General features: G+C 54.6%; 4 protein-coding genes and 1 non-coding gene across 5 annotated transcripts; 2 read left to right on the top strand and 3 right to left on the bottom strand.

Moving 5' to 3' along the window:
• Positions 1-203: 203 nt before the first annotated feature.
• On the top strand, positions 204-1703 carry BDP81DRAFT_340419 (uncharacterized protein). Its single transcript, XM_060586021.1, has 3 exons — positions 204-535; positions 605-769; positions 929-1703. The coding sequence occupies exons 1-3, from the start codon at positions 466-468 to the stop codon at positions 1207-1209; spliced, it is 516 nt and encodes a 171-aa protein (XP_060451083.1). The 5' UTR covers positions 204-465; the 3' UTR covers positions 1210-1703.
• A 1657-nt stretch (positions 1704-3360) lies between these two features.
• BDP81DRAFT_t55 lies at positions 3361-3434 on the bottom strand. Its single transcript has one exon. It is a non-coding gene; the product is annotated as a tRNA-Asn (tRNA).
• Positions 3435-4087: 653 nt separating this feature from the next.
• BDP81DRAFT_417158 (uncharacterized protein) lies at positions 4088-6531 on the top strand. Its single transcript, XM_060589599.1, has one exon. The coding sequence runs from the start codon at positions 4161-4163 to the stop codon at positions 6261-6263; it is 2103 nt and encodes a 700-aa protein (XP_060451084.1). The 5' UTR covers positions 4088-4160; the 3' UTR covers positions 6264-6531.
• A 412-nt stretch (positions 6532-6943) lies between these two features.
• BDP81DRAFT_340423 (Alpha/Beta hydrolase protein) lies at positions 6944-8889 on the bottom strand. The gene is made up of 2 exons (XM_060586022.1): positions 8297-8889; positions 6944-8230 (listed from the first exon to the last, which is right to left on the bottom strand). The coding sequence occupies exons 1-2, from the start codon at positions 8614-8616 to the stop codon at positions 7114-7116; spliced, it is 1437 nt and encodes a 478-aa protein (XP_060451085.1). The 5' UTR covers positions 8617-8889; the 3' UTR covers positions 6944-7113.
• Positions 8890-12797: 3908 nt separating this feature from the next.
• Positions 12798-15767, bottom strand: BDP81DRAFT_457693 (ubiquitination network signaling protein; the record flags this gene model as incomplete). The annotated part of the gene is made up of 1 exon (XM_060593311.1): positions 12798-15767. One exon carries the CDS (start codon positions 15765-15767, stop codon positions 12798-12800), a length of 2970 nt encoding a protein of 989 aa, XP_060451086.1.
• Between the last annotated feature and the right edge of the window lie 300 nt (positions 15768-16067).

Genomic DNA, 16067 nt, shown 5'->3' on the forward strand with positions numbered 1-16067 from the left:
GGCGCAATTTTGCTGCGGCGGCGCCCACTCGGCATCCCACCCGGCCAACAGGTCATTATCAAGGGGGTTTTGATCCTAGTGTGCCGGTGGGATAGCGGGATAATTTTCCCGCTCTGGACCTAGTGAGTGGGGTGGCGCGGTGACCGACGCTTTATGCACAACAGAAACTAGCTGGGGCCGCCGGGTTGACTTGCCTCCGGCTTAGGTGGGATAGAGATTTCATAGTCAAATTAGACGTCTGCCGCCCTCACCTACCGTAGTCCAAGTGGGCAGATCGGTCACCGCGCTTCAAGGGAGTGTCAGTGACAGTTGCAGCAAAACTTGCAACGCGGTCATCGAATAGTTAACGATAACGAAGTGGTACTTTCGAAACTTTCCTCTGCTCGAGACACCAGAGTCGAATATCCGAGCGTCGGATTCACAGAACCGAAAACGATCTGTGCTAATATCCACATACCTTGGACGATGAGGGACTCTATACAATGGACTCGAGGGCTCCAGCTCGTCAACCTGCTGGGAGTCACTCATCTTGCCGGTACCGTGATAACCATCTGAACAAGGCGCACGAAATTCCGGAAGCGTGGGAAGCTAAGGTCGTCTGTAGGCTACCAATTCGGGACGGACAAGATTGCCATGCACAGCATCCTAAAACTCAATGACAAGGACACCATCGTAAAGCTCTGGTTCCGGGGATGGGACTTTGGACGTGTATACGGCCCCGCAATGGTCGTCGGCACGGCCGCCGTTTTTGGCTTCCTGGCATGGAACGGTGCGCGCCCACTTCCCTTATTTTTCGCCCCCCGTCCACCCCCTAATCCGTACTCTACCCTGCCCTTTCTACTACAGCTCCCGCAACTTTAAACAGACGAACAGACCCCCCTTCCCATTCATGGACAGGACTCGCGGCTAACGACTCTTGTTGAACTAGACGGCATTGCAAGTCCGGCGTTTCCTTTCAACCTCGCAGCCGGACTCCTGATGGGGGCCGTCGGGCCGTACACACACTTCAGGGTCTTCCCCGTCAACGACAAGCTCTTGGAGGAGCATCGAATTGTTATCAAGGCGGAAAAGACGGATGAGCGAGCAGAGGGGGCGAGTCTCGAGGCTGTTCGAGTATGGGCTGCTGATTGGAAGAGACTCGACATACATCGACAACTGCTCGCATATCTTGCTGCGGGGGCTGGACTGATGGCTGTTCTCAGATCTTGAGTTGCTGTTGAACCGATTGGCGACTGAGGATATACTCGATGGTGGGGGAGAGTTGAGACGATGTTACAGTCATGAATTACGACGAACGAAGTCTCCCGAATACGAACGGATACGATTAGTACGAAGAACTTGCCGAACCTGTTCTATTAAAAAGAATACTTGAATAAACAAGTGACCTGGTACAAGACGAGACACTCAAACGATAAGCGCAGATTGATTCAAGTCCATCGTCACACAATCTCTGGTACTCGCAAATTTCGTGGCATCCGCCACATGTCGACATGGACTCAAGGTCTGAATTCGAAGAAATCCCCCGAGCGTCCTTCGAGGTTTAGCGAAAGCGATGCGAAATGTTGAGGATCCCCAACTTCCCCGTCGACAGACGATACTCAAAGTACGAATCGAACGGTTTCGACTGTCGCGCGTTTCCGTTCCGTGAAGCTGTTCACATAGTCTTGACCTCAACATGGACTTGCTCTTTTCGCTAGCGATGCAATAAGTGATTAGTGGAAAATAACTTCCTATCTGGTTCTGGTATCCACACGATTCCAGCCGCCGGCAACTGCTTTAACTACCTGTGGGAAGGGTAGGGCAGAGCCCAATGCGGGGCCTAGGACCCTTTCCGGGCCCTCGCCAGGGTTTTCTCATATCCACACCCTCCGACCAAGAAAAAGTGGATATGCGGCGAGTACACGTCGTCAACCAAGTACTGGGGCAGGAATGGTCTTGTACAAATCAGAACATGTACGAGGGGCCTGTTTCGGCAGGCCGCCCTCTCCAGACATATCCGGCCTTAAGCCGCAAAAAATTCAAGAATGGAACTGGGGCACCAGCGGGAACCAGGGACAGATAGAACGCATAGTAGCCATAAGGCACGATTTGGAGGACGATTTGAACTGTATCTAGCAATAGTTATAGGGCGACGGCTCTCCACGCCATATACCCTTCGGGAGGTCGGCCGCAAGGGCGGCTGCGCCCTTGCCGCCACGGCGTTAAATATAACAAACAAACAAACAAACAAAGTATCCACACATTGAGACCGATCGAGCCTGTCGAGGCGGAACTCGGCTCTATTGTCAGCGGGAATAACGGCATTTTATTGAACACTCGCGTCTTCAATCAACCAGCCCTGTGAGCCGCGCCTGGTAAGCGACTGGTTGGCTAGATCTCTTTGCTTCCCGGAACTGAAGCCAACTGGAAGGGCTTTGCCATTGAAGCATTGTTCGATTCGTCGTCAGCTTCGTCTCGTCTCGATTTTGACCTTGGGAGCTTCAGAAGCATCGTCGTCATTATCGATCTTTTCTCAGACTCCTGCGGAGTCATGGCGCTGTCCCAATGCTATGATGTAGGAGAACTAACATTATTTTGGGTTCCCGAGACCGGACCGGCCTCAAGATATACTGCCATCTGCAGACCACCGAAGCATTTATTACACGGGCGGATTATGTTGTTCTTCCGGCGTCGGCTGCGCATTTCCCTGTTCATATACTTCTAGCGCCGTATTGATGCGTTCCGTATACAGAGTCCACGCTCGCTCACAATTATGGCGCGTGCCGTTATGAGACCAGCTCGAACAATCGGGAACAGTCCAGTGCCCCCAGCCAAAGTTTCGAAAGTCCTTAGTTCATTGATCAGACGAGTTCATGTCTCCATTGATGTCCCTGCCGTTCTACGATGCCTATAAGTTCAATCGCCGACAATATCCTGGCCCCTCACGAGTCGCCAGCGATCGTACTCGATGTTCCCGTGTTCCGGAGGGCCGCGGGCTACTAGATCTCTTGGGCACACTAGACGGCAGTCGCTCCCACGCGTTCAAATACGTGCCTTCATGTCGATCAAAAGGAAAGGGCATTCGGTGGACTATTATGTCTGATGGGTCATTTCAAGCTGCAAGAAATGATCCAGCTACCAATGCCAATTGGGTACTGTGCATGCAACCTTGCAAGGCATTGAACGCATCCATCGAGAGACCAGTGTAGATTGATGGAGCACCTAGCTGCTCGAAGAGAAAGACTCGAACGTCATTGTTCGTCTACAAATCTTCGTGGGAGACCTTCTCCTGTTTCCCATTGCAGTCGTTCAAGTCCCACAGCCCCCAAAAAGGCCAAAAAATTAAATCTTCAACTGTATTGTGGAATTTAACCACCGAATCTCCCCGAGGTGGGCTCGAACCACCAACCTCCAGATTAACAGTCTGACGCGCTAGCCAATTGTGCCATCGGGGATGTTGAGATGTTGTGTCTCTGTGACTTGACGGGCTGCGCGATTTTTGGGAATATGGAGCTCGCGTCGTAGTGTGGGGAATCGTCAAAGCGAGAAGTGATAGAGTGGAAACGAGTCAGTAAGGTAGGCTGGAGAGGAGCGAAGAAGCAGACGACCTTACAGAGCGTCGTCGAATCGGGAGGGCGTTGTCGTCAACTCTCTGGTGCCGAGAGATGGGGGGGAGAAAGGAGGAAAGTCGTGAGTTCGTGGAGGAATCGGCACATTGGGTCTTGGCAATAGGGCTTGCGGCAAGGGCCTTTCGTATTGGAGGTCAATCGATATCAATGCCTCGAGAAGAAGTGGCACGGTTGTCGCAGAATTCTCGTCGGATGTCCAGCTATCAATTTTGTGCCTTTCTGAAGTTGTGATCACTACTAAGCTGTCTGAGGAAGTTGAACCAGGAGCAGTAGCTTTCGGTGAAGTTTTGTGGCTTTCGGTGCAACACTCGGTAAGCAGGTGGATCCCCTTGACCTTCCAGGGCAGCTCGGTGAAGCAGGTGGGCAGAAATAAGCTTCAATACGTACCGACTCACGTGCCATAGCTCCCTAGCGCGCATCAATTTTCGACCCCTGTAGTTGGGCTGTCGCGTCTCACCCTCATTTCACCACTGCCGTCACTTTTTCAGCCCGTTTGTCTTTCAACAAACGCAACTTTTCTCTCCCGCCGACGAAGGAATTCCATCGGTTAACATGCCAGACTCATCCGACGAATCGGACCACGATGGCGTCGGCCTCATGCAGAATGATGCATCCGACCGGGAGTCCTCGGCGAGCAAATCCGGAACAGAAGCCGGCGACGACCCCGGCCAGGGCTTTCTCGACGTCGAAGCTTCAGAAGAGGGGAACAGCGACTCTGACGACTCATCAGAATCGGACTCGGAAGATGCATCGATTCTTGGCGAATACCGTCGCAAGAGCCCACGGGTGTTCTTCCCGGAATTTCGCAGACTTCCCATCGAGCTTCGCCATCGCATTTGGCAGTACTTTTGCCCCGATCTCGATCCATCACCACGCGTCTTCTCATTCCAGGTGCTGCCCAATCCAAGGCAGGACACCATCTGGGAAAGCACGCCCTTGGAGAACCAGATTGCGGCAGTGGACGCCATGTTGCGCGTCCATCACGAGTCTCGAGACATTGCTCTCAAGGCATTTCCAGACACCCTAGCGATCCGGGAAGGCCGGCGCAGCATTCGTTTCAACAAGGAACGAGACGTCGTTCACCTCAACGGCATTAAGCGTGTTTGGGACCACAACCTCAAAGTCCCTGGCTTCTCTGAGAAGATCGTTAACCTGGCCATGGACGGAGCTAACCTGGACGCCAATGAACTGCGGCTCCTGTTGGCGTTTCCTAATCTCAGAAAACTGTTCGACTTTCAGTGGCATAATGACAGGCGTATACCGCATAGGCTGCGGTGGTGCGCGTCGGATCTGGTTCACCACTACGAGCTCCAGCAATTGCGCAAGGACGTGGACATCGGCGAGGATCTTCACTTCGTGTACTGCTGGCCGGACCTCACGCAGCCGCAGCAACGCGAATTCGCATTGAAGAAGAAGCTGTCCAAAGATGAGATATGGATCGATCTCTTCACGGAACTGTTCGACATGGTGGAGGAGGGTTCCCTCTACCTGAAGCCGGATGAAGCTGAGCGCCTGGAAGAAGTCAGCTATTGGCCGATGCAGTGCTTTGGGTGGGATGCAGCCGACCGATTCGATGCCTTTCGGGCGAAACACGGGGCTGCCAAAGCAGACAAACCCGCCGCCGACGGTTCAGAAGACGACAAGGAAGATGGGTCGGAAGACGACTCAGAAGAAGACTCGGATGACTCCTCGGATCAGAACGAGTACGAGAGCGATGGCATCGACGATGGAAGCATTCACGAGGAGTCCGTAAATGAGGACGAGGACGATTTGCTTATCGACACGCAGCAAGCGAGCGACGACGAAGAGGGAGGAGGGGATGTTTCAGACTATGGCGGATTCTCTCCACTCGCAGACGAGGACAGCACGCTCTTTGATGGCAACGGCCCCATAAACCCTGCCGCTCACTGGTCCAGCCCCGAGCCTGGCTCAGGAGAAGACGAACAGCCCCGCGGAGGCAGGAGGAGACGACAAGTCGCATCATCCGACGAGGACGAGGAATCGGGTGAGGAGGAAGAGGCAGAGGACTCAGGCCGTAGCACAAATCGACGTGGTCCAGTGGTCATTTCTGACGACGAAGATGAAGAAGATGAAGCACAGCCTTCTCAGCCTACGAGTCGCCGGAGTCGCGTTGTTCTGTCAGACGATGAGGACGACGATGAAGAGGCAGAGGCGGAGGAGCCTGCGAAGCCTGCCGGTCGCCGTGCACGAGTCCTCCCTTCTGACGACGAGGACGATGACGACGATGAAGGTGGGGCTGACATTGCCAACAAGGAGGAGACGCTGGGAGGCTCAGACTCGGAGGACGAAGACGTGGGCGCGAAGAATCCCTTATCCCTAGCTGAGAAGCTTGCTCGCAATCGTCGCGACAACCCGGTCTCCGAAGAAGAGTCTAGCGAGGAGAGCTCCGAGGAGGAGGAGGCAGCACCACCCAAGACGATGTCTCTCGCGCAAAAGCTTATGACGCACCGCAGACGGAACCCGATTGCGTCCGAGTCAGAGGACGAGCCCGAAGGCAGTGTGGTCGGCAGCGAGGATGATGATCTCGAAGACGAGGAAGATGAGGACGAAGAAGACGATGAGAATGGCATGTTCAGGAACTTGGCGGATGAAGGCGAATTTGGGGACGAGGAAGGTGATGAAGATGAATACTAGGTTTGAACCTGGAAGGGAGGTTCGCGCGTATATTGCATAACATTACGCCATTATCTTTCTTGGTCTCGAAATGTGGACGACAAGGGCTTAGAGGATTCCACAAGTACTTACCTTATATTCGGGTACGTGGTCGGATGACCAGGATATCATTGGAATCTATGACAATGGAATGAACGTTTCGACTCAGAAAACATCGAGATCTTTTTCATGATTCGTACACTTATCGTTTTCTTCTTCAACTAGTGAGCACATTGATCGTACCCTTTTTCCTGGTACCCATCATCTTTTCAACATGTCATTAAAAGCTTCCCATGGACCTCACAAGGATTCAAGGATCATATACCACCTTCGTAGCACATCCCGAGCAGTGCCTGGATTCGCTGATAGACACATGCCGGCAGCAACGCCCTTGATCTCCAGCGGATCGAGAACCACAAGCGCGAGGTTCGAAATTTGATGAGAGCCAGAAGATTCAGTATTGCTGGACTTCTAGCAGGTTGTATCCCCTATTCGGATCAATCATCACTACATGATTCAAAGGAACTCTCAGCAAATTAGGTTCAAGGTCCTCGTTCGACTTTGTGGGGACCTATTCTCAGCTAGGAACACCGTCTCGTCTTTGAGAAGAACTAGGTAACCGTGGACTCTCGCGGATTTCTCATCAATGCAACACCAGGATTGATATCGTAGTAAAATGTATTCGTATCTCGTAACTCATAAGAGGTATCCAAACTGTAAAAAAGCAATGGTATCACCAAACCCAAACGCCTCATCAGACCTATCCCTCTACTCTCATCCTCCATCTCCCATGATCAGCCTCGTTTCTCACGGGCATCAAGCCTCCACTCACCTACTTCTGCCTCCCTGTGACAGCCCCAACAGCCAACGTCTCAATCCGCCCCGAATACAACTTCATCACATGACACACCGGATCCCCCCAAATCACCCCCCTCAGCTCCTCGTCCGTCACAGTTTGCGCAATGACGCCCTCATCAAGCCTCTCCGCCACCGTCTTCCGGTCCCGCGGCCTCGCCCTCGGGTCCCCGCTCCGCAAGACCACGATCCGGCCCGGCGAACTCAGCGTCCCGGGCGGAAGATGCCACACCGGCTTGCTGCTCCCTTCTCTCTTCCTCCTCTCCTTCTCCCTATCCGACTCCCTACCAGGCGCATGCTGAACCAGCGACATCTTACTCTCCTTATTCCTCAACGACATCTTACTCGCCTTAGCAGCCAACCTCGCCTTCCTCTCACCCCTCCCTTCGCCCCCAGACTCACAACCCCCAGAACCAGCCGCCGTCGACGGCGCCGGACTGGCATACAACTCCAACAAACTCTTCACATACGCCTTATCCGCCCTCGCAATCGGATCACCCTCATTCACAAACGTCAAGAACAAACTCTTTCTCAACTCCGCCCTCTCAGGCCTCTTCAACGGCAACAAACTCACAGGCGGCGTCCCAAAGGTAACGCAGTGAACCCTCTTGAAACACCCCGTCAACGCATTCAACTCGCTCCCGGCCCGCGGCGAGGTAGCAAGCATATGCGCATACAACAAGCTCGCCACCGCACCACCGGCAGAATGCCCCGTAATCAACAAACTATACGCCGCCCTGCCCGGGTCCTCCTCCAGCAGCTGCCGAAGCCGCGCAGCGACAGGCTTCACCATCTTGCGCGCGACCGCCAAAAAGCCGGCGTGGCACGAGTTCCCCGCGTCGTCGAGGAAGCCCTCGGGGGATGCGGGCGCCGTGTTGAGGTTGACGGCCCAGTCCATAAAGGTCGCGGAGCCGCGGATGGCAAAGACAATGGTGTTCATGTGGTCCATGGGGACGGACTTGATGACCATTGCTTTGGTGCCTGTTTTCCAGTCTGCCGAGACGTGGGCGTCGCGCTCGGCGCCTTTGGGGTGGTCGTAGACGCGTTCTGCGTATTGGGCGGCCATGCAGAGGAGGGGCCATGTGGGCATGTATCTGGGGTGTGTCAGTTCGTCTCCTCACATGAAAATCGAATGGTATTCAGGAAAATTAGTAACTCACAGTCTCAAGGGTGGGAGGTTCATTGGCAACTTTGAGTTGGCGTATAACTCGACTTTGGCAAAGTAACCCCCCGACACCATACACGTCGCAACAGCCGCAGACTGGCCCTTTGACCCGGAAGAAGAAGTCTCTTTACTCTTCTTCCTCTGCCCGCTCTTGTCGCTTTTCCCGCCGCCGCCGCCGCCGCCGCCGCTCCTCCTCCCATCACCCGGCGGAGAAGAAGTGGTCTGCACCGCACCGCTTGCACCACCACCACCATTCTGGTACGTGAACAAAGCCTTCTCGTTGCCCACCATCCGGTCCCGATCAATCAGCGTCATGACATCGTTGAAACACCCCGCAATCTGGTCGACGCACGCGGCGGTAGAGTTGATGAGCTGCGTGGCGTGCGGGTGGAAGTTTGGCTCCTCGAGAAAGGTGGGGGACGTGAAGTCTTTGGCGATTGTCACCACGGAGCCGGTGAACTTGTCCAGGCCGAGGGGGTGTGCTGTCGTAGTTCCGGTTGTCCCTGGCGGTGCGGGGAGGGCGAGGTGTGAGGGTGGTGGGTGGAGGTAGTAATGCTGGTTTACGACTATGGGCTGCTGCTGTTGAGGATATTGGGCCCCGCGCTGGGGGTGTTGTTGGGACCAGCCTTGTGCGCGATGAGGCTGCTGCGGTTGCTGTTGTTGGTGATGCTGTGGTTGTGGATGGCGATATGGAGGCGGGGGGTTTTGGTATTGTCCCTGGCTGTTCGGCTGAGGCTGCCAGTACGGCGGCGTCTGCGTCGTCGAGGTGGCGTATCTTGAAGATTGATGCACCGGTGGGTGTGGTGGTGGTGGTGTGTGATATTGGTCATGGTTCACCGGCACAGGTTTGACTGGCACGGGGCCATGCTTGACGGCCTTTTTGCGGTCAAACCAGCCCATTGTGACGATAGCATCAAAGAAAGTTCACTAAAGTCTCTGGTCCTCTCTTCTCCGGTTCTGCTTTCCGGGCGCTGTTGTACTGAGATCTGCGAATGAGGTCTTTCCCGTCCGCCCAGATTCACGATTCTTGGCCGGGGGGGTATCGTTAAACCTTCTGCCGGCAGCCAACCTTCGATCAGCTTGGGAAGCCAAGCCTAGCTCTCTGCACAAAAGTGGATTGGCAGATCGAAGAACAGGAAGGGAACGCCCTTTTTGATTCTCTTAGCTCTTTTGATAAGATTGGGTTCCTCCAGGCACGAAGGGAACTTGTTCGCCAAGATTCAACGGAGCGGTCTGGCAGAGGAACAAGTTCGCGTGTGACAGGCGGGGAACACGAGAACAGGAAGTAAGGCGTCCCGGTTGTGCTGTGTACCCAGGCGTTCGGTGTCGAGCGGGATCCTACTTTTGTTCTTTTTGACTTTCCTCTTTCCGTTCTACCTCGGTGTGTTTGAGGGAATGGGGATAATCACAAGTCAAAGTCCGAGGCGAGTGACCTTGCGCAGCTGAATCCGGTCCAGGGAATGAATCAGTGTTGCGGGACAAACTGGGAACCTTGTCTCCGACCAAGGTACCCAGACGAACAGGCGAGAAGGCGTGACGCGATATCTCCAGTCGCCCTTTGGTTGCTACTGAATTAGAAACGTCTGCGCCTGCTCTTTGGCCCAAGCAGAATAGTAGCTATTGTCCCGGTTTGACAATACCACCGATGAGTTTGCTGTAGCTAGCTATTCGCTACGTTCGGGGGCGGCACTGGGATCCAATCCGTCGGTGCGTTTTCGGTGGCGATCTGGCCGCGGCCGAGACGGTGGCTTAGACGGCGGGAAGGAGAGCCCGGCAGAGACGGGACTAGTGGTGGAAGGGGTATCCCCTCGTGAGAACACGCAGCTGAAAGAAGATGTTATAACAGACTCCGGACGAGGAGTTGTCAGCCGCAAGACACGACACGGATGAACGTGGGAGAAACAAGAGGAGCAAAGTAAGAGAGAGAGAGAGAGAGAGAGAGAGTGAGAGAGAAATTCCGGATATCCTCCGATTCTTCTATTCATGTGCCACACGATGGACCGGCGCAGTCGAACAAATCACATCGTAAAAAAAGTCATGTGTCTCCTCTAGAGCCCTCCTTTACCCTCTTTACCGACCACCGCTCACCTCTCCCGCTCCCTAGATCGCGCCAGGTACGAGAATCCAATGTCGGAGAGGGGGGTCAAAATGGCACCCTTAACCGTTCTATCGTCTCTGCTTCATCCTCTACTCCAAGTACCCAACCCATACAAACCACACCAAAAGAGTACAGACTACTCCGTTAAAGACACAACCACCATCATCAACGCGGGCACTACCAATATCCCCCTCCCCAAAACTCCCCCAAACGGCGTATCCCTCCCTTGACAAGCTTGAGTAGACCTAAGTTCAAACCCCCGTCTATCCAACCTGATTCGTCGCCCGCCAACCAGTCCGCGCTCTCCCGCGCAAGGAGACCTGCACACCAGGCGCAGCGACCCCCTCCATGTTCTCCCCTCGACCTCTAATGGGTGCGATCCAGTTCAAGCCTAGCCCAGGGTCCAATACTACATCATGGCTCTATGGACCTGTAGCTACTAGAGTGGTGAGTGGTAGACTTCCCTGACTCCGTCCTCACATAGCCGATTACGGGCGCCCTGCTCCCCTCTACCGCCTGTGGAACTCGTCCGTTACACCTTGATTGGGAGAGGGCCAAAGCTCCCCTATGCATTTCAAACACAGCCTCAGAAGCATCTGTAGAGTGGTGGCATTGGAAATGCACATGCAACACTGGACAAATCATGAGCCTCAGTCGTTTCAACCATCATGCTCCAGCATCTCATACGCCGAGCAAAGGCATAGAGAGTGAGAGCCTGCTTTTCATGACTGGAACATACACATACATGGGGCTATCTAGAATTCCCTCCCAACCACCCCCACCCACCTTACAACCAGGTCCATGATCCGACCAATACTCGACGAGTCGCAAATCAGTTCCTAGGTTTCTTCACATGCGCGTAGCCGCCCAGAAACGACGCTACCGCCACGATGACCCCTCATTGCTCACAAACACCCTTGTATGCGTTCTGTGTTTCTGGTTGGTGGTACGGGGGTTTGTAGAGTACCACCAAACGCGCACATGGGATGTTTTCCTTTCTCTCTCGTGCATCTCGTGAGTTGATATCAAAAAACTCTGCCGAACATGTGAAGGTCAGTTATCAGGGGGGGGATGAACTACGCCATGGATTGTCGTGACTCAGACTTATAATTGCACCTTGACGGTGAGCCACCGTGCCCAGTTGTCACCTATTGTATCCGATGACAATTATCGCCGTGTACAACGGCATGGACGGCAATGGCCTTGGTAGAAGACGGGGTCCCCATTCAAGAACTTGCGGAAAACGTGTTTTGTTTCTACACGGCAAAGGTTAACAAACAGAACGCATGCTTCTTCGTTTCATCATTGGGCATCAAACCTGCGGCAAAGCAATCGACCAGGTTAAAATTTATCGAAACTTTTGCAACGCTCCAATGTTCCATTCATTGTGTGTGCACGAAGGGCTGTTGAACGTCGCTGGACGTTCCTAGGGATAGGTTAACTCACCCGCCATCACTGCATACAGATATGGAAACACCGGTTCTAGTTCACATGCTCAAAACATTCATGTCTCGTAGGATATGCACGTTCTACACGGCACATTCCTATACTGCCTGCCTCATCTCGAATCAACCATGTAACGGGACTAGACTTACCTTTCTACGCAAAAACCTCTCTCCGCGCTTTTCCAACCCTCTCATCTCACTTCCCTTCCCCTCTACCATTGCTAATGCCAAAGCTAATACCACATTGTAACCATCACATGAAGTACAATCCATTCATCCGACAGCTAATCCCACGTCGTCCAACCCTCATCAAACCCCCAAGAAAGAGTCGCACCAAGGTCCGCTAGACCCAACTCCTAACTGCCGGAGAGGGGGAGAGGAGGATTCCTTGACCCCCAAGCCAAAGCAAATGGGATGAACGGCAGGCGGAACGCAATCCAAAAGTCTCCCCGGCACCGGCGCCGCGCCGCCGACGCCCTTCCCGGCCATAATTTCTAGGCGTGCGGCGAGCCGGCGTCCCTGCAGCATTCCGTAAACCTTGTTTTCCATACCTTACGGTAGTCATCATATCTTATCGTAAATTGAGGTGCTCACCTACCTTAGAGAGGCATCTGACCTCACTCACCAATTACCAGTTCACGGTGCATCACCATAGACATCACGAGACCATATTAGAAGACAGATAATCTAAACAAAGGCACAACTTTTTTTTTGTCTTCATTTCGCTAGACGAAATTGCTGCGGACATGCAATCCACCTATTCACAGGCTAAACCTCGACATAAACATACCCCTCCAACTCAGAGGAGGGGAGAATAATGGCATGAGGACAAGATCCATCAAATGGCGGTTGACTAGACAGCCCAGCAAACAACTTGTCCCGACTCGAGAGACGCTTGAAAGTCGACCAACAAAGAGCAAGACACAATTCCCTGGCAAAAAAACAGACGCACATCAGACTGGGCTTTGAGGATCCCGCATGCTTCCGCTGCCGCTAGCGCTTCCACTATGGACGCTGCTGCCGCCAGAACCTGACCCTGCGCCGTCGCTCCGTTGACGTCGCGTAAAGGCAAACGTAACGGGCGTGCGCTGGGCCATGGGCTGCTGCGCAGGCGTGTTGTGGAGCGACAAGAACTCGTCGTCGCCGTTGCTAGACTGCGTGAACCCAGAAACATCGCTAAGCATCGAGGAGGAGCGGCCCCTAGCCTTGAGAGAGACAGTGCTCTGGTGCGTAGGCGGATAACCCCACACAGGCTGCGAAGAGGATGCTGGCAGCGGCAACACGGAGCCGGACGCAGTCATGGTGGACGTGGGCCACATAGGCCCGGCAGGCATCACATACTGCGATGCCGCGGCGGACGGCGGTGTCCAGGCTGGCGCGGCGGGATTGTAGGCGGACGACGTGGTCTGAGGCTGGGCGGAATGACGCTCGGGAAGATCGTAGGGCATCGCGGCAGTTGTGGCGTAGTTCATGTGCTCATGATATGCCTGGAGCTGCTGTAGCAAAGCGTTAACCTGCTCCTGCTTGTTCGCGTTGGCCGCCTTGATATCCGCAATGCTACCCCGGAAGTTGTTCTCAATCGTCGATGCATCCCCCTGCCAAGCGATACGGGCCTGGCGCCTACGCTCGGCCTCATCCAGCCCGCGATTGTTGGCATCCGTAATTCTGCCGAGCTCGTTGTCCACCTTGGCGATGCGTGCTGCAATCTTGTTCCGTTTACTCTGCGCGGCAGCCTGCTCGTCCTCCTTGGCCTTCACAGCCTTGGCAATGGCGGCTTTGTAGTCCTTGTATTCCTTGGAGGCGGTATCGAAGACAGCCTTTTCAGCAGCCCACTCCTTTTCCGTCTTTTTCTTACGCTCGTAGAATCCCTCGGGTGTTTTCTCAAACTCCTTGAGTTCCGCTTCGAGCTGGGCAATCTCCTTTTCGGATTGGGCTTTGTTGGTTTCTTGCTGGATTATCTTCTGCCTGTGCTTTTCGTCATTGCCACCAGCGGTCTGTATCACATTGTCGAGTCTTTCGTTTTCTTTCCTTAGCGAAGCAATCTTGTTCTTCCACTCCTTGCGCAACGTCTTGAGCCTCGCCTTCTCCTCTGCCAGCCGCTCATTGTTCGCGTTGATTGTGCTCTTCAGCGTCGTCGCGGGCGAGTCGGGGCGGAGAGACTGTGGCGTGCTGACGGGCGGGTTGGCAGAGCCCTCCTGGTCCTTGTTGGGCGCAAAAGAGGTTCGGATGCTGGTGGAAAAGACAACTCGGTTCGTGCGTGTATCGACAAACTCGCAGACGTACTTGGACAGCGGTCGCAGTCCATAGATATCACCACACCAACGGTGTTGACGGGATTGCTCGTGTTGGTCATCTTCGTCCTGAATGCGGAAGATACGTGTCGGCTGCCAGAAGGCGTTGTTTACTCGGACGTAGAAGGGTTTTGAAGTGTCGACTCCTGCCGGCCGCGAAACGTGCCCGTTCGGAGCAGCGCTCGGGCTGTCGGGGAAGTAGCTGGTGTTGAAGCAGACTTCATCGTGGCCAATATACGATATCCAAATCTGTTCGGCCTGGCTGTCGAAGGGGGCATTCCCCAAGTTGTGAATGTCGGTAGCGTTGGAACCGGCTGACTCGGAAGTAGCGTGCGATAATTCGTACTCCTTAACCATGACAATTTTGGTGCTCGCTAGGGCCGCCCACAGCGGCTGCTGAAGACGCACCTGTGTGCTTTGTTTTCTCTTCTTTTTCGTAGATGATACTGTTGCATTTTGTTGGAAAGTGGTGTCGCTGTCGGGCGTAGCAAACCCCGTGTCGGTCGTCGTCTCGTTCGAGTACGACTTACCGGCCTCCGGGTCCGTTATGCTGTGTGTCGACGGGCTTCCCTTTTCTCTTCTCAGATACCACTCCCTAATGTACCTCACTATACCCTGTGTTAAAATATGTATGGCGAGTACGGTCTTGATCCACCCGTGCGGCCCTCTCTTATCGAAGCCGCGAGTAAATGTTTCTAACGGATCGTCAGAGTCGGGAGAGAACCGCCAATTAGCAGGGAGAAATTTTGCTGCTCGAGTCCAGTGGAATCTTGAACCGCGTAAAAGGTGCGAGCCTATGACCAGGAAGAAGCAGGTAGTGACGCTCCTCGACGCTCCCTCCCTCGTGTTGGATCCACCGCCCAAAGTGGCGGCGATGACGGGCTTCGCAAAGTCGAGGATGGCGAGCTGCATGGGAGGCCACAGGAACAGCCACACGAGCAGTATGAAGACGTCCATGCAGAGTACCGTAACGAGGGAGGGCATAGTGGAGTTATAGTCAAAGATCTCGGCGAGATTGATGTTCATTCCAGAGCTCGTGGTAACGGGGGGCACAAACGTCAGGAAAGTGAAGACCATGTAGATACCGGAGAGGGCGACAGGAGGGACCTGCATGAGCAGGATGAGAATGGCGAGGGTGTCGTAGAGAGGCAGAGCCCTCAGGACGGTAGCGGCGAACTCGAGGGGCCCGCCAGGGTCGCGATGGACGTCGGCGTTCTTGGTGGCGTTCACATCAATCTGGCGGTGGCTCGCGTCAGCAGCACCATTGCCCATGGTGGAGGAGAGCGAGTCGGACGACGAGGTCTCGGAGCAGCCGCCTAACGAGGGCCGCCTGGTAGCGGCATCGCCATTTCGGTGGTCAGGGGCCATGGTGGTGCCGTTGCTGTCGGAAGCGGGCGCAGCGAGGTTCGGGGTCTTGAGGTGTCCGTTGGAAGTGCCGTTGGGCAAAGGCGTGGGGAGAGCCGGGGCAGCAGCATTCTGGTCAGAGGAAGTCCTGGCTGAAGCGTCGAAATTCGACTGGCTCTTCTTGTTGGCGACTCGCTTGGCGGGGCCTACAAGACCATTTTCGTGCCTGGTATCGCGTTGGTTGGCGGCGCCTTGCTGTCGCTTCGCAGAGCTGGAAGCACGAGGCATGCGCTGGGAGAATATCTGCTGTCCGCCGACCCGGGAGCCCTGAAGAGGCAGGTCGGGGGGCGCCAGCAGCACGACTTGAAGTGGTCTAGATGCTGGAGGAGGGGGGATGCGAGGGAGCGGTATCCCGTTCTCGAGAGCGATCGGGACGAATACAGCGGCGGAGAGGGCGAAGGTGAAGAGGAACGACTATGCTCTCGACGGAAAGTAGAGCGCAAAGGCGTAGGTATTCGGAGGATTGCCGTGGGGCCTCATGCGTCGTGGCTCACGGCAGCAGGTCGGAAGAGAAAGGGAACCGAAGGA

Source organism: Colletotrichum phormii (genome assembly GCF_030913505.1).
Source record: "Colletotrichum phormii strain CBS 102054 chromosome Unknown BDP81scaffold_2, whole genome shotgun sequence".
Taxonomy (NCBI): Eukaryota; Fungi; Ascomycota; class Sordariomycetes; order Glomerellales; family Glomerellaceae; genus Colletotrichum; species Colletotrichum phormii.